The following is an 18,846-nucleotide window of genomic DNA, read 5'->3' on the forward strand; positions in this document are numbered from 1 at the left end:
TGATAAATATATGCATCCTATGTGCAATTATGCCTGTTTCTTAATAGCTTTGAGATGGCTACAAGATACTCATTACCAAATAAGAATTTGGCAATTATACTTCATCATACCTTTCTCCTGACATAGTTACTTTTAAATAAACAAGGATTTTGTTTTTGACAACACCAAAGATAGGGGAGTTTTTTACTTTGATCTGTTCTAGCTTTCCAAGTGTGATCATGGAATTAAAGAAGAGAAAACATTCCCATTTGCTAAAGTACTGCCTCTGCTTCATTGAAGCCATTTCACCACTATTAAGAAACACTGTTAACCCTTTGAATAATCAGTGGGAAGAATGATGTTACCTGAAATGAAAGCAATCTCACTAGCTAATTCCTGCTATTCTTCAGCCAGAATTTCTGTGTCTGTCATGAACTGTTTGCAGACTTACCTTTACTTTAATTACAAGACCATAAGATCCAAAGTATTCCCAGTGTGTAAGGCTGACATTGTTAGACAAAACCTCTTACCTGCATCATCTGCGGAGATACTTGCAAACAGCTTACACCACAAGTAAAGACCACAGAAAAACTTCTTTCAGAGGCACGTGAGAAGGATGCAATGAGACAGTTGTGCCAAAGCCACTCAGACATGGAGGTGCTGCCCTTGCAATGAAATAAATGGTAGTCCCTGGTTGACTACAGTGGGAACGGAATTAAGCCAGTGCTGAGCAATTTATACATCTCCCCTTCCAGTGTTACCTCCTGACATTAAAATAAATGGACATCAATGGTCATCTGGGTAAGAAGCTGGTTAGGTGAGATTTTAACAAGGATATTGCAAACCCAATCCAAACCATACTATGATTCTAAATGTGGGAACCCACAGCAATGTGAAAGATGCACTAATGACAGCAATATTTTTCTACTGTTCACGCAAGCACAGAGACAAATGTTGTGATTTGTCTCTGTCTGCCTTTTCTGGAGTGCTGCTTTATGACATGGTTAATGATTTAGCAAAAAGAAAAAAAAGGTAACAGCCCTATATCACAGCAATTGTAAATGCTCTTTGCCTTCCATCTTGGAAGATGAGTAATGGAAGCCTGTCTTTGACCCCTTTATAAGCATTTTGCTTGTGATGGGGGTGGTACGGAAGTTGGAACAAGCACCTAAAAAATAAGTGTGCAAATGATACCAGGATGTACAGCTACCTTGTTTACTGTTATCCATAGCCATAGATTTATCATCGTGCTCTTAACACAGTCTGTACATCTTTTCTTTCCTCTTCCCACCCCCTGTTTCCCTTCTAATTGGAACTCGGTCTGTGATGCGTAATTAAAGCCCTCATAAATACTGCCAGCAAGTGCACCTTTTTTCTTCCAAGTAACTACTAACATCTTTGAGAAGACCTCATCAACCTCTGATAGAATATAGCCTAATGTATCTTCTCACACACTCCACTCGGGATGGGGAAGTCAATCTTCCCACCTTCCACATAATTAAAGTCATCCACATTAGGTACTTTGCCTTCACCACTCCCTCTCCTTTCTGACACATGTAGCACCCTGTCATTGGCTCCTTTCCTTTCATCTGATTTATTTTGTTTCTATCACTGAGCAAAATCCAGTGCTTTCGAGAAGAGCTGTGACAGTCCTAGGTACAGCTAGGCACCAGGTTTCTTATATTAAAAGACACCACTTTCAACTCTCCTTTAAGAGGGATTATTTCTTGCAATTTAGAGAGTTTATTCATGCCTGCGAGTGAAAATTTCCATTCACAGTAAATGACTGAGACATTAACAATGAAATTCAATGGTACTTCAAAGACTCCTTTGGGCCCTAAAGGTTGTGCAATGCAGCCCGGGGACTGAATAAAGCTCAGTTAACCCAACAGGTGGCTTCATTTGCTCTCTGAAAAGTAGCTGCTGCTTCTCTCAGAGAGAAAAACACTACTAGACTCAGCCAAACAGCAGCTGTAAAATCATCTGACTTGTGGCATCTCTGAAGTTTTCAAGCACTCTCATGTCAAAGTGAGAAGGTGGCTGCTGTGCATGCCAGAGCACTCCTCCTACTAGGGCCAAGTGCATAGAACTTCCATGGTCCAGTGATTTATGAGCCACGTGTATGCCTTGTCCCCAGAAGCACATCATTACTTCTGTGACATAGAATAGCTGGAGCTGGAGACAGGGAGGCAGAAGACCTGATAGCCCCACACTTCAGATATTCGGATATTCTTCCATCAAACCCCTGGCACAGGCCCTCAAGCACCTGCCTGGGGCTTAGCCATGGGGACCCGGAGCAGAGGACAGCCTGACACAGCCCTGTGCGGTGATGCCCCTGGCTGGGAGGCAGCCCCCTCACTAGTCCCTGGCAGACGGGCTCACGATCCATGTTAAAAGTTAAGAAAGGCAGAGAAACCAGGAGGAGCCGCTGAAATCTTTGCTAATCTCTCAGTCGGCTAAACAAAGTGTCAGTGTCCTTAGCACTTCATTACTGCTATCGCTTGATTTTGCTAAGTGCTTTTTTTGGACCTTCATTAGTGAACAGTTGCCAAGCCAGTCTAAATACTATTACTGCCAAAGGCCAAATAAAACTCAACTGTATTTACTAAACAGGTATCAATTGCTCTCTTGCTGGATATCAAGTCAATGATCGGGATTTTAGTCACATTTAATCACCTGGGCACTGGAATTTGCAACCACTTGGAATGGACACTGCCACATTATTAACAACTTCCTTTTTAGCAGACAAAGCACAGTTCACCAACCAGATGTATTGCAGGTAACACCTTGCACTCAGCTGGACTTGGATCAAAGACTGTCTTGCCTGACAGACAGTGCAAAAGACGAAAGGAGGGAACTTTCACTATTGTAGTTGAGATTTGGGAGCAAACAGACCCCATGTCACACTTTTCACCAAGCTATTCAGCACACTTTAGCTCACTAAATGCTTCAGATAAATACACTGATGACTGACATTTTTATCTTTCATGCTGCAATGAAACTGAAACCACAGTAATACTGAAACCAGTTCAGAAAAAACAGCCCCAACCCCAAGAGTTCAGTGGACTCTTACAAGTCTCTTATCTGCTCTTAAGTTAGTTTGGCAAACAGGTTAGGAAACACCTCCAGTGCATCTTAGGGCTCTAGCCCTATGGGAAGGGCTTAGCAGGGACAGAGGAGCAGCAAGAGCCCCAGCCCTGGTGTGTGCCCTCTAGCCTGTCACACCGCACCTCCATGCCTCCATTTCCCCATCAACGAACCAGATCACTGAAAAATCTCCCTGATGAAGGTAGTGCATAAGTTTTAGGAAATGAAATAGCAATTTACTGACATGAGGCACCCCTTCCAATTATGCTGTATCCATCAGGTCTGGACACAAGAAAGCTGAGCTTTTATTTACTGCATTCATTTGCATAATGAGCATGTATTTACTGTCCATATTTTGTTCTAAATGAAGAACTGGACACTGTGCAAACTGAATTTAAAATAGCAGTTCTCATTCATTGACCATAATCAGAAGATAACAAGAAGAGTGTGAGGCCACAACAGATGCACAATTGCTATTAGAGCACAAGCTATATTATCAACTGCCTGACTACTTTACGGGGATTTGGTTTGTTTTATAGAGATGTTCTGCAAGAGTTGCAAACAGCACTCAAAGCCCTCAGGGCTATGTGACTCTGGCAGAAGTCCCCCTTGAAGCTTCAGCCAACATACGGCAGAGGGTGCATCACCTCTGTGGAGAGCACTGGTCATTTAGTCCTTCATGCACACTCAGCTTTGCTAGTTGCTGTCTGCAATTTTGCACAAGGTGGAGATGGGTCTGTGCCCTCATGTGCATCCTTGCCCAGTCATCCTCCAGCTCCTTTCCATCTCCTTGCAGGGGCCAAGAAGCACCTGGTACAAAGTGATGTACAATAAATTAAATATCCCAGTAATTTCAGCAGTTATAGTCTTCCAGTTTACTGAACTGGGTGAGAGCACCTTTCTGTGGAAACTGTCCTTGCATGGTCAGGTGTTTAAAGGCTCATGCTGTAAGTCTTCAGCAAGGTCAGCAAGCAATTTCATGCTTTTGGTGCCACACCCCAGAGAACAAGGCAGAACCACAGGGCTGCGTGGTTTAATGATCCAAGGCAGGAACCCACTGTAGGGAAGGCAGAGCTCTGCAGATGACAGGATAATGGTGTGGTGCAGATCAGTCCCCCATAATAAGGTACACTAATGCTGAACTGTATGAAAGACAACTCAGGAAATAGAACATTTAATAATCTACTTGGTTGAGCAGCACTTTCTCTCCTTGGATTCAGGCAGATTGCAGAAAGCTGGAAAGGAGTTGTGAAGAAATAGCACACAGGGTCCCATAAACCCTTGCAAACTGAAGGAGGGAGGACAAACCCAGTTTTTTGCTTTTACCTGATTCAGCTTTGCTTCCTTTCATCTCATTTAGGGTTACAGAACAAAGATGTACAAGTTTTACACAGCAGGATGCAGAAGCACGGTGGGCAATTGCACTGCGTATTATTCCTGGGAAGGCAGTAAGTAGTGCTAGTGCCCTCCACTGGCATTTTCCACCCAATTCTCCAAATCTACTTTTAAGGCATCGTTGTCTCTCCCTCTTAAAGGCCCTGCAGAGCTAAGGGGCCAGGAGCAAAAGGCCCCTTCTAACACTTGCCGCACCCAGCACCCCTGGTCAAAACCCAAGGGCAGATTTTGCCAAATGCGTAAGAGAATTTGCAAATTTTTCCATCCATTTCCACGGAGCGGTGCTCTTTCCAAGGCTTGCCCGTGCCAAAGCACTTACAGGATCAATCCAGAGTGCTCAGCACCTCTCAGCAAAGAGCAATGAATTGCCCCAGCTTGCTGCATTGCAGCAGAAAACCCCTCACCCAGCGCCACCATAGCCAGTGGGTGTTTTGCACTGATTCGTACAGGGCCTTTTGATCAGAGCCCATATTCTTAAAAATTATCAAGCCCGAAGAAACAGGAAAATAAATAAATAATAACGCTTTCCTTCTGGTGATTTCTATTGTCCTGATCTAGCTGGAAATCCCATTAGTTACTTGCTTTGATCAGGACTGTTCCTCCAGGACCAAGCGATGCAGAAAGCATTCCATCATGCCAGCAAATGAGCACATCTGAAGTGTGTTTTAATTAAAACCTTCCAACTCTTGAGCTTTTTGTAGTATTTGCATGTAGCTGAACTTTGGCCCAGCTGCTGTGAGAGAAATACAGTTTATTGCTGGGTTGTCTGTCACCTTGGGGCTGCTCTTGGCTCTTCAGGTAGAGCTCTCCCCTCCCTGTTGTGTGTCCCTGTGGCTCACCCTCAGGAAAAAGAAGGGGCAGTAAGCTGGGATAAAGCATTAGCCACCCCTACCACTCCTATTACATTAACCCTTTGCAAGAAATATAAGTACTGGAATTAGCATTTTGGACATCTTCCATGGAATGAGCAAGAGGTTGAAGTGTATTGTAATAGCAACCACAGTAGAAGATGTGAAAAAACCTTCCAAGCCTCACTGAAACACACCTCTCCAATGAGAAGCAATCCAGGGGAGAAAAGCATTTCAGCCTGATACTGTAAAATTCTAACTGGGAACCTGTAATTCATGCACACTGCGAGTTGGAGCTCAGTATTGATACACCAAAATCTTCCCTGGGATGCAGAAGCCAGCCTGTTTTGTGGATGCAGGCACCAGGTGCAACAGCAACGAAGGGGAAAAAAATCTGGCCAAATGAATAAAATGAATAAATAAACAGATAAATTACAAACTGCATATTAAGGAGGGGTCAGGCTCAAGGCAAAAGAAAACAGACAGAAGGAAAATAGGGCCAGAGAATTGCCAGGTGGCCTTGCAGTACAGAGAGCCCCCCCTTCAAATGTGGGTTCATTTAGCAAGCAATTTGGCATGAGGACAGAAAGAGTGAAAGGCACTTGAACTATCTGAGCTTTACCAAGCTGGCACAGATACTCACATAAAACAAGGGTGAGTAACCTCTGTCTTCTGTCTGGCATGTGTCCTTCATGTTCATATACACATAAATGTGTACACACTGCCATGCATGTACTTACACCTTCACGCTCATTCAAATCATATTATCAGCATGGCAGCTGCATGGGAAAGGAGAAACACCCTGTGAAGTTGCCATACTCTGAGCCATGTTTCTATAGCACAGCTCGCTCAATGCACAATTACTGAAACACAAATGTTCAAACTATTCTGGTTCCTCCACTGTTATATTTAACTTTTGAAGGAGATTACTATAAAGAGCTTACTTGATGTGGTAAAGAAACCACAGTCAGAGAACAAGTGGGATGTTTATTAAATGCCTACAAGTCCACTGCTATTTCTCTAACAGCACTGAAAGTATTTTTACATTCTCTTTTGGCAATTTTGGAGTCCTGGTGTCTTAAGAGTACTTTCAGAAGTTTCGTCTATGCAGATTGTTACAAATGTAAAACTACTTTTAATGCTAAAATCAGAGAAATAACATATCAGACATAGGAATTATCAGTTTGCATACTGAGACTAAAGAGCAAAATAGGATTTTATTAGCAGTGAAATTTAAAAGCAACATTCATGAGGAAAAAAAAATCTATAAATTGATGTCATCTGGGCAGTGAAACCATTTCAGATGCTTTACTCTTTTTCTCTGCCAAGTACTGTGCTCAGCACGATACAAAGAGAACTCCTCGGCCCTGAAGACTGTGTTTTAAGGTGATTAGAATTAGATTAATATAAGATTACTTGGCAATCATTTAAAAATATGGCAGCAAAATGGGAAATAAAATTTTAAACCAGCACTATCACTCTTGTAATGTAACATGAGTAGCACTCTGCCCAAGTTTCTTACAGCTCTGACCTCGTGAAGCTCTTACTACACCTGATTGCAGCATGGCCTGCTCTATGCTTGTTGGAATATATTAATATTTGCTACTCATACACCTCTAAACATTGAGACTCAGACTACTCAATACTTGCAACTCTACCTCAAGCCTGAGGCTACGTTGTTGGTGGTGATTCCAGTGGCTCTGCAGTATTAGAGAGCAACCAGTGTCAATCCTGTTGGATGCAGCACCTCAAACAGACTATTTTGGGCATCTCTTGCTCCCCCACACCCAGCTGTATGGCACCATCCAGGTGCAGTCCATGGATTAATTTTTGCCAGGGGTAACCTGGCATTTACTTTTTTGTATCTCATGCAACTGCCTCCCAAGTACCACGCTTTGAACGAGACTAATCGCTTTACCATAAAGATATTTGTCTCACTGCCACCAGGAGATGGTAAAACCTGCACCCTACTGCACACAATGCAATCTCATAACGAGATCTTCAGCATCTGTCTTTTTCCCTTTTTCAGGAGGAGGGTGGATAGGGACAACTGCTTCTTACTATTTTTATTTTCATCTATAAATAAGATGTTTTAATTTCATGTCAAAATTGAAAGGTCTGCCTGTAGATGCAGGAAATGGTTTTTATTTCATCTTTTAATGTCCTCATATATCAACAACGGGATTGTCTCACATACTTCAAGAATAAAAATGACCTCTAAGTAAAAGTCATATTGTAATTTGGGGAATTTTTTTTTTCATATTCCAAAGACTTCTTTCAATATTCAAGCATGTATTTCTAATATGCAAAGTATAACAAAAAAACTTATAACAAACTAGAAAAAGTAGCAATTACTGATTGGGGAGTTATAAATAAAACTGTAAAATATTCATCTGATCCATAATTCATTTGGTAGCAGACACCCAGCCATCTGGGCTGGGGTGAACTCATGATTCTGGAATAGGATGCTGGATGAAGATTTTGCATTCAGAATAAATGCAGCCATCACAAAAAAGGAAATGTCAAATCAAACAATAAACCTTTTGTATAACACTGGCTTTCAGCTTCTACTTTCTTCTGCCAGTGTGTTTGCTTTTTAACAACCTGTGATTGCACGCTCTGATTGCATGTGACCACGTTTCAAAAATATACCAAAATATTTGAAGCTGATTACCAGCATGTGCACGGAACTTCACAAATGAAGTTATCCTCTCCTGCTGCCTGAACCCTCACTAACAGTTCAATACTCATTTTCACATCTCCCTAGACATGAAGGGTGTTCACAGCCAGCAGAAAGATCCTGCTGCAAGGGGTGGCACAGGGTGCACTCAGCTTTAAATAGAGACCATGGTCTTTGAGGCAGTACTGTTTTACCTCTGCATATTAAAATACCCCTGTATTCACCTATCCTGCTATGGAAGACTACTTTTGCTTTTAAAAATACATCTTTGTAGGTTAAATGCTGCAATACCTGTGTTAACACACTGGAAGCTAATATGGCATCTCTAAATGGCAGTGCTTTCCGAACAGGTGGGCAATTGCAAACCTTAAACCCTCTATTTATGCCACTAATAGCTCCTCTCTGGCCAACATGAATCTAAAGCACAGTTTAAACTACCAGACATACCAAATTCATAAAGGATTGCCTGCAGCCGTTAAAATTTTCTCGGAGTTCATAAAATGATTAGACAAAGTCATGCGAGAAAAATCCATTAAGGGCTAAAAAAGCACAAAGAGGTGGTCCCCAGAGGTTGGAGAGCGCTCTAGGGAAGCATTGGTACATGTCTGCCTTGTGTTCATACCTTTCTATGGTATCCACTATTGACCATTGCTGGGAAGATGACGCAGCTCAGTGGATCGAGTACTGTTACGATGGATGTTTAAAGGCAAGTCCTGCTCACCACGCTGGTAGTGGAAAGGGAGTTTTCCAAAAGTAAGCACCTGCTTGAGCTTTTGCAAGCCCTAAGTCAGTCTGGCTGAACAGTAATGCTGCAAAACCAGTCTTGCTTCTTGTGCGAGATGATGCAATATGGTACAACATGCTACATCTACTGGAGCATCCTCTGGGAAATTTTTTGTTATTCCTAAAGAATATAAGTAAGCTGTTCCCTTCCCCAAGCCAAACCATACAAGACTGTGAGACTTTAAAGTTGGAAGAATCAGACCATGACTGTTACAGGACTTGAACCCATCCATTTCCAAAAGCAATCTCTCAAAACGTGATTTTCAGCACAGCCATCGCTTGACTCATTTTCTGATGTTTTCTTCCCAGACAATGCAGGACTGCAGTCTATTGGTTTCAAGAGCATGCAGATGCTGACATAAGATTGCAACAAGCTCTATGTTGCAGGTTTCCCTTTCCGAATTGCCCTTGGCTGCTTTCCAAAGACTGCACACATCCTGACTGCTACAGAAAAAACCTTCTCCCTTCCTCCCCTCCACTGCAGCATCCCTTACTGCATAATCAGAGTAAGGATCATGGTGCTTAGCATACTTCCCTGCTCCAAGAGCCTTCCAATTGCTCCAAGTATCTAGTGGTACTTTTGGTCAAGCAAGAACCCAGCCATGCTTCCCAGGCAGCAGTATGGGTTGTCAGGTCCTGTTCTCCAACACCTTTGCTTAAATAGCATTGCTGTACCACAGGATGCAACTTGTATCTCTGGTTTGGCCTCAGGCATGCAGACTCCTTGAGGCTTTAGACACATTAACTCCTCCTCTGCTAGCAAGCACATCTGTATCTTTTTTCTCCTCCTTGTCCAGAAGGCTCAAAAATATCATATAGGTCACAGAAGGGGATTGAACACTGGCTTCTGACTTTTCAAACAGCAAACAGGCAGGGGGTTTATCTGAAAACACACACAGAGAAGGTCTTTAAGTGTAAAGGAGTCTGTGGCATTTGGGATGCCAGCAGGAAAACTGCCCCACTCTCACACCCCCCACCTCCAGGCTAGTTCCGTGCCTGAAGCCATACCCAGCATGGAAGTTGCTGACATCAAAAGCAAAGAAAATTGCTCAGCTGTTTAGGCTGGCTTAAAGTGAATACTCTTAGCAGGTTTTAAGTCTAGAAAGGTTTTAAACATTGCATCTTTCTAGTGTGTTCCTGCAGTGATACAACCGGCATGCAGGCAACCATGAATCCCAACTGCTTGCTCCCCATGGACCCATTACAAGACACACGTCTCTGACCAAGACATCATGGTAGGTACTTTCTGCATACAGGGCAGATAAAAGACCTCAAGGGAGATGCACATCTCTGTCTAGAGCGACAGCATACCTTAATCATCCAGCTTGGTGAAATCACTGAGAAAAAAAAAGTCATGCAGTTGTCACTTGAAAAGCAAACTTCAATATTAGCTGTACACACAGACTGCTCTCTGGAAACCGTTTAAATAGGTGGAAGTTTCAAAAATATGAAAACTTAAGCAAAACCATGAACAAGAAAAGGATGGCTAACTCAATCCTATCATTGCCACTTATGAATTATTCACTGTGCTCCAGCCCACGTGCACGAGGCACACTTTCTAACATGCTGTGAGACTGCATTACAGATGGCTCCTTGCCATCTGTGCTGAGAAGTCCCTTGGACACATACTTTGCAGCAATCCCATAGGGAAGAACCATGGTTGGGTCAACTCATGCCTACAAAGGGAATAAGGTCCTCTGCCTGCTGCAGCTCTAGGGTAGTCACAATGCAGGGCAGAGAAATTTCTGTCTCTCCTGGCTTGTGGCATTGCTTCCCCTTTCTAGACATGTGTTTTCTAGTAGAAAAACACCTCCAAAATCCCACAGAAACAACAGAGGTTTGGGGATTGCAAGAGGGTGACTAGTCCTGTATCTGGAGCCTACGGCCACTGTGTCCTGCATGGATCAGTCCCATCCCAAGTACTGTCAGGTCCACAAGTACTGAGGTCACTGACTGATAGTAGCTATCAGCCTCTTCTTGTGCATAAAATTCTACTGTTTCCTTGCTGTATTTCCAAATCTGATTTCAAAAGTTCAGAGGAAAATTACATCAGTCTGAAAATGCCAGTCTGATTGCCAGTGCCAAATCTTTTACTCATTATTTAAAATAGTGGAGAGATGAAGGAGGACAAATTATTTTGGAGAAAACCATATTATTTTCAGGAAGTAATCCCTCTGAGAGTCCAAACCAGAGGCAGTTTCTGCTGCCAAAAGTTCCTATGCCCAGAAAAGGTGGTGTTTCCAGTATCCTGCTGCCTGCACATTTTTTTGCAGTCCTGAAATTAGCATGGTCTTTTTGGGACGGAAAAAAGCCAAACCAACAAAACAGACTCTGGCATTTCTCTGCAGTGCTGGGTTACTGCATACGTGCCAGCAGGACTCCAGCAGCCAAAACTATCCCATGGCATGCATTTTTTCAATTTTCTGCAGCCAGCAGACCTTGTAGCAGGATTTTTCCTACTGCTGCAGTTGGCTTTGTGTCACTGATTCAACTTCATTAACCAGCTTCCATGAAAGTATAATCACACCATCAGAAAACCTGTGCGAGGGAAAAGATGAGACACCAGAGTTGCACCTCTTGGTGGTAATTTCAGGAGAAAGCTAGGTGGGCTGAGACTCCCTGAAGCCCCATGTGCCCTGTCCGCTCTTACTTGAGAAAGGACTGCTGAAGGTGAGTCTTTTGCAGAGACATCCAGAATTGCTGGGCATAGTCAGGCACGGACCACTATACCTGCACACCTCATTACTTGCCTCAAAGGACATTTTTTGGAGGAACCTTAAAAAGACAGATTCCCACTTTCCATGCTTGGCAGTTTGTCTGATTTGCCGAAGTCTGTGTTTACATCTGCTTTATTTCTGGCATGGACAAACTGATGGTCACTCCAGGAGCGTTGAAAGAGCACATCACTGGGAAGCACATTTGATGCTACAGCTCCAGCAGACAGGCCTGGCTCTCCTCCTTAACAAGTGGTGGGACCAGACAGAGAGACAACAAAATACAGTCACCACTGCTTTCTTTAGACAATGGTTTGATCAAACCTCCTGTTGAATCAAACATGAGAGCATATAGATACAATTTCAACACCACACAGTGAATTAAACACTTATGGCTTGATCCATTAGTATCTCTCTTGACTGCAGCTCCACCGGGGTAAACAGTGAAACTTAACCAGAAGCTACACTTACCCACCTGTCCTTGGCATGAGCTGCATTTGTCACAGGTTTGCCATTTCCTATAACAGACCTTCTAATACAAGGTTTGAGGTGATAACTGTGCAAGGGGGTTATTCTTGGCCTGATACACAGGATACGCAGCTATGTGGGTAAATCCTGCTGCAGCTATGGAGAGTTTGGGACATAACTCACAAACCAGGACCATTTCCTCACAGTCTAAACTGATCAGCAATGTATCGTCTCCTCTTGTACAGCTACATTTGCTGAGGTTTATGTGGATTTAATGCCACACAGGGAAAATCCAATGCCAGCAATGAAATGCCAGTGCAAACCCACTAACAGGAAAATACACTTTTTCCAACAACAGCATTTCTAGCAGCAGCCTTCAAAATGGGAAAATAGTAAACAGCATTAAGACTGTGGCACCCACTGATCTGCATTAAACAGGTGTCTTCAACGGTGTCATACTGCCATCCTCTAATATTCCTTCAGCAGATTCCATGCCACATCTATCAGCAGCATCCCTGGCATGCCTTTATTTCCTGTCCTTGAGATATATCTGAATGATTTCTGAAACACTTCAACAATCCACTTTAATTGCCAGGGCAGGTATCCAATGAAGTGCAATGCAATTGCACTTTCTTGCTGCTGGCTACCAAGCCTGTGCATAGACACCTGGGTAGCAGGAATGAAATGCAGCCCTCCTCCAGCTAGCGTTTTTCTGCTCTGCAGTGAGGATCTGACAACCTACATCTAGCTGTTATGCTGAATTGCCCACCGGGTTTCCAAGGTTTACCTTGTCTGGAGAAGGCAGGGGGTGGCTCCAGTGATTTGGCAGCACAGTTTCTCACACTCCCAAAGGCTACCAGATCACATTCCTGGAAGGAGCCCACAGTGGATAAATGCCACTGGGGAGCCTTAAACTAAATGGCAGGAAGCAAGCCAGGTAGGCAGAGACCCTAAAACACAAAGCGTGAGGGACAAGAGAAGGATAGGTCGGTCTGCGGGGCTTTACAGAAGTTGTGTGATGTGCCTGGTGTGTTGATGTGCCTGAAAGGAGATATAATCATGTTTTTGCCTCTCATCACACTTCCAAGTGAAAAGGTACAATGGCAACTCCCTGCCGGTGTCCAAAGTGACAGCTCTTTTCAACTGCTGGGCAAAGGAAGGGCAGGCAGATCTGAGCCCTGGACAAAGGAATAAACCAGTCTACATGATCTCCACCTGTACAGTGCAAAACCAAGAACACAGTATGCAGTGACATCTTAGCCCTACTTTGTTGGAGAAGCAGGGACAATGTACCTCACCAGCCTGAGTCCAGTCACTTTAGTATCATACTGTAGAAAAGGGATCAAATTTCCTAAAGTGATTCGAACAATTTTCTTAGGGAAACCGTTTGCAAAGTTAAAATGCTTTAGCCATTGGGATTTGTAATTGAAATGAACTCTTATAAATTTCTCTTTCCCAACAGGAAAGGCAGCTCTTTTCTTTCTGGTTTAGTGGATGGATATACGAAAATGCAAAGAAGTGGAGGTATCTTCAAGTAGTTTAGTGTAAAAGAAAAAGGTCGCAAATCCTGAAACTGTGTCCTGCTGAAAGGAAACATACTGAAGACTGCAGTAATTATAACCTATGAGACATAAGCATGCCCCAACTCCCACACCCCATATTTGAAGAGGCCATAGTCCAGCTCTCCATGCTGGAGACTTCTACCCATTCCAAAGGGAGGTCCACACTGGGTCTGACTGGCTTGGGCTCCCACCCCAGACATTTCCCCAGGTTGAAGATCCACTTACCTGCCTGGTTTGTGGTTACATTTACAGACACAAACTGCCGGGCTCCGGGGTTCTGGTCGGACACTCCATTCACTGCCTCAATTTCAAAGGTATAGTTTGTATGAGCAAGTAGATCCACCATCATGACAGAGGTGTTTTTCAGGCCGGTTTGCTGGGGAAGGTACCTGACATGACCGCCACACGCCTCACACAGACCCGAGTGTGAGTTGCACTTCTTGCATGCAATATAATAAGACACATCTTTCCTTCCACCAGTATCAGCAGGGGGAATCCATTCCAGAAAGACACTAGTCTCGTTAACATTTGAGATGGCACTCCGAGGAGCAGAGGGGGGTCCTGGTTTGTAAAGTGAGAAAAACACATGGTAAAAACAGTATTATCAGTCATCTTGCTTGCTACTACTCTCTAAGCTAAAAAGAGATGCTCCATTGTTCATGTGTCAGAAAGCACAAAGGGATCACTTGCAGCAGTACCTGAAGAACTGGGAAAATAGGGAATTTGTTTTGAGCACTCCCATCTCACCTCAAGCGGTCTGTGTTGGGACACAGTCATCTGTGTCAGAGGACAAGACACTGGGTGGCTCAAACCCAACAGGAGGAGCGCTCTACCCTGAGGCATTGCCTCTGGTGCTCTCCTTGCTCTTCCTGCAAAGGGAGCAACAAGTCCCCTTGCTCTGTCCAAGCTTTGTTAGCTTCACTAGAGGCAAGAGTCCCCCTCTTCACCCCACTGCCCCTATATTACTAGCCCTAGGTCTTAAAATAAGATATTCACTAGGGTTTCCGCACTACTTAGATACTCAACCCAGACGCCGAATCTTTCCTCTGTGTGTATCCGTCTCTTCTCATCAGCTATTTGGCAACAGTGAAACCTAAGCTTGGGCATCCAAATCACACTTCAGTGAGACACTCAGTGTAGCCCAAAGCAGATGGTGATCTACACAGATCACTAGAAACACGGCCATATCCGGCTATTCAACAGCAGCCCTCTTGGCCCCTGCCGAGCTGCAGCACGGTTGGTTAGCCACACTGCACTTGCTTATTTTGCCAAGCCTCTCCACTCAGGATGCTAGCATGGCTCTGGCAAGGCTATTCAAGGAGGAACAGGTGCTACAGAGGTACCAGAGCACTTGGAAAAAGTCAGCTGTTTTTCTTCATCCTGGTGGGAAAGTCTGTGGCTGGACAAGCAAAGCCCACCTGGAGACACCTTCAAGACTGCTTCCTTGCAAGCTTTTTGTTTTTAACAGTCTCGTGTTGCAGATGAAGGGCAAGCTGCAGATAAACCCTGAAGACAACGTGAAAGGACAAGCAGGAGTCTCATGCAAGAAATCCACGTATTAAGTACTCAGGGAATGCTAACGAATGAGGAAGAAAGGGGAAATTTATCAAAGCAAGCTGGGATGGATTTTAGTCACAGCACCACCAGAAGCTATGCAGCAAAGATTGGTATTTTTCTGAGGGAAGGTAACACAACACACTTCCTTTCAGTTTGAATGAAGCTGTCAAAACCCATGAGCAGTTCCTTGAAAAGAGTCCGACAAGTAGCTTCATTAGCTAGAGATCCATACGAACCTAACAAGCTGTCTTAGGCTGTCATCGTTTTGTTGTGATAATTAAACTTGATTTGTTATTTAAAACAGGCAGCGTTGCAAAAATGAAATTACCTTATAAACCAAAAGCATTTTCTTCTATTTCCCTTTCCTATTACCCTTTCTAAGTTTATACAATTGGTAACACTGATAAACTGAAACACTGTCATGATTTGCACTCAAGCTGTTCTGATTCAATGAGAAATTTGCTGACAGAGGAAATAAATAATCCTGATGTATTTTTTTATTCTTTGGAGGAAAAGCAGTTGAAGAGAAAAGCTAAGGTAGCTTAGGAAATGGTAGACCATCTTTGGATTATGTGATCTCTTCAGATCACTATGAACAAGGAACAAGCCACTCACAAGCTGTGCCTTGGGGATCCAGTGCTATTTAGCTAATGACATCAAGGTACAGCCCAAGTGAGTACTACCTTCTGCAGTGCTATACTTGTACTGATACAATGGAAACTATGACATTCATCACTGGAGCTGTGTGGAGTTATATATATTGCACTCAAGGGTTTTTTATATGTTTTACTGGTTAAATTGCCCTATTTTTTTCTTTCACAGGATGAATGCCCTTCTGCTGATGCCAGTACTCTAGGAAAAAATAAAGAACTCAGGCACAAGAAACATTTACTGGACAATGTGTCTTTAACGGGGGATAAATTATTACTTTTGTAAAGTCACCAGCGGTTTTTACTTGCTTTGTACAGAAAAGTCAGCTGCTCTTCTTGAAGGCTTAACAAACATCAGCTTCAGTGGAAATGGTTTAAAGCCAGTGGGACTTCATAACCTACAAAATTAGCGTTCTCACAGGGCATCAGAGAAAGGTCTTTAGTAGTCTACAGATACCTAACAAGACCTACTTGAAGAATCCTGAAACTGTACTTGGATAGGACTTGGTTAAACTCCATCTGGGAGAACAAAAAGGTGTTTTACCTTAAGAAGAGGTGGCCCTAGGTCTGCTAAGGTGGTCTCCTTTAATTTCCAAACTCCTTTTGTCAAGGACAAAGATATTAGTCCTCTGATTTTTTAAAATACATAAATAATTTTTGAGTTTGCTACTTTGTACCCTAAGCATGTAAAATTCACCCCTTCTGCACCACAATTTAGTGACACGAGGTAAATTTCTGAAAGCAAAGATACTGGTATTTTTTCTTGATGGACAGCAAACCTGTTACTTACTGAGGCAAATATTTTCAAAAAAAATAACCTACAAGAGAAATTACCCTCAAGATATAAATATATATATGTACACACGCAAAGTTAACTCTAAACTTTTTGCAAGCACAATTTTACACCAAATACTATAAAATCTTTGTCCCATGTGTCATAATACTACAAATATTTCCCCAACGTGCTCTGAACAGCAATAGGGCTACTTGTCAGAGGTGTGATGGGAAAAGAAAGGGTGTAACTACGTTTTGGTTTTAAAGAGATGTTGTGCAAGGAATAGGAAACTAGGATTACTTAATTTAAGAAGAAATAAAGCACAATTACTTCCTGGAAGATACATAATAATATTAAGAGAATTTTAAAATATCCTTCAGAGTCATTTTTTTTTCTGGGGGCAATAATTATTTCAGACTGCATCACATTACTATTAATTTCAAAATTACCAATCATTACTTACAAACTACACTTAAGGAACTGGAAAAATGAAACAAAAACGTATTTCTCCCTTGTCCTGTACTTAACTGAGCAGTTGACAGTGGCAATAAATAATAAAAACATTAAAAAACCCCTTGCAATATTTTCCTACCACTCATGACTCAAGTCTGTCTTGCCTGTATTTTAGTTTATGATGAGATGTTGCCTTCCAGATCTCACTGGACTGGTTTAAAACATTAGTGTTGCTACCTACGCGTTACTGTCCCTACCAAAATTTTCTACCCCTACCACTGAGCTGGTGTAGCACATGCCCTCCTCATCACCTTCAGCACAAATACAGCAGGATTAGGACAAAATCCTAAGAAAAGATGCATGGGGAAAGTGAGGGTGACTGAAGCACATGGAGAAGGCACAGATAATCCACCCTGCTTTTGGGGTTGTAAGTATGAATGCCAGCAGAGATGCTGCAACATCCTCAACTGCTGCACCGGGGTTTGCAGTGGGCAACAGAAGCTGAGCAGTGCCTTGATCAGCATTAAACCTCTCATCTGCCCCAGAAGCACTCAGTACCCTGTCAAACCATATCCTAACACAGCTTCAGGCACCATGCCTGCACTTTAAACTAGCTTATAGTAAGCTTTCAAAACAAAAATAAAACCCACCCTGAAACAAAACACCCAAATGTTAAAACCCAACAAACTTAGCCAACCACCACCAGTAAATAAGCATAAAACCCACAAAAAAGCCATAAAACCAAAATCCCATAGTATTTGCAGAATCGGAAATTACAGACTTTACATGCAGGGTTCAAACTGCATCAGAAACCTAGGGGGGAGACGTGCTTGACCCTTGCTTTTACCTCTCTGAACATCCTGCCCTATGCTCAGGCCATAGGCATGCATAAACATCTTCTTTAGGGATGGTATCTCCTTCCCTGTGCTAATTCACCATCAGGACAGACTGGATGCATACCCTTACATCCTGAGAAGGGGCAGAGAGCAACACCACTAATGGTGGGCAGGAGGCACAGTGGATACCAGAGTCTGGTATAACTCTCCATCAGTTCCTGGCTTTGGCTCTGTCTGCACAGAAAAGCCGATTTTATGAGTGTTTCCAGAGCTCAGTGTGTTTCCCAATACCATGCTGGACCACATTATCTCTCAATTATTTATGATTTTTAAGTCAGGCCAAGGGGTAAAACGAACATCAAGAAGCCCTGGTATCAAAGTTTTTCATGCTGTAACCCACCCTAGCTATGGCTGCAAAAGACACTGGCATACCTATTTAATAAATCGAGAAGTGCTTGCATGACTCATCCCCCAGACCACTTCGATCTGACAGCACCAGTGACTGCAATGCTGCCTACGGCTGTCTTCTCTTTCCCTGCAGCACACCTTCCAATACCCATGTGCTTCATGCTCCTTTGCCTGGTGAAAATCAAAGGCAGAGTTCAAGGGGCCCAATTCTGCTCCAAGTGCCTCCTTCAGGCAAGCAGAGAGCTGCCGAGGGCAATTTCCTTTGCAAGAGTATCTTTCCTACAGGAACGGACTCTTTTTTCCTCCTTTTGAAATGCAAACTTGGGAAGCTCTTTAGTCCCTTTTAATCCCTTCTGCATCATGAAAATTACATTCGGAGCATGACAGACCCAGTTCAGGTCTGTGCTGCACTCACCAGCAGGACTGGCTGGGGGCATGTAAATTATGGCCCTAACTATCTGAAACATAAACTGAACAAGAGACTTTCAAGGTACAGCTGACAGGATAGCTCACAGATAACAGGGGAAGGGCAAAATTAATGATTCTGATTACACTGATCCCACCTTGGACTCCCAGTACTCCAATGTGCTTGTTAGACTGCCCTCCCCCTATGTAAAGAGCATAAGTTCTACATTTTCATTGCAGATTGGA

General features: G+C 43.1%; 1 protein-coding gene across 10 annotated transcripts in view; it reads right to left on the reverse strand.

Annotated features, from left to right (window-relative positions):
* Positions 1 to 18,846, reverse strand: part of EPHA5 (EPH receptor A5) — a 200,343-nt gene that overhangs the window by 70,984 nt on the left and 110,513 nt on the right. For 6 of the 10 annotated variants that reach the window (XM_051790688.1, XM_051790684.1, XM_051790679.1 and 3 more), the window contains exon 5: positions 13,742 to 14,077. The exons of the other annotated variants lie outside the window; for them this stretch is intronic. In XM_051790688.1, the coding sequence (XP_051646648.1) occupies positions 13,742 to 14,077 (336 nt within the window). The remainder of the gene's footprint in view (positions 1 to 13,741; positions 14,078 to 18,846) is intronic. 10 annotated transcript variants of the gene reach the window in all.

This window comes from Manacus candei, unplaced genomic scaffold (assembly GCF_025592945.1).
Source record: "Manacus candei isolate 608988 ecotype Guabito, Panama unplaced genomic scaffold, ASM2559294v1 h1tg000028l, whole genome shotgun sequence".
Lineage (NCBI taxonomy): Eukaryota > Metazoa > Chordata > Aves > Passeriformes > Pipridae > Manacus > Manacus candei.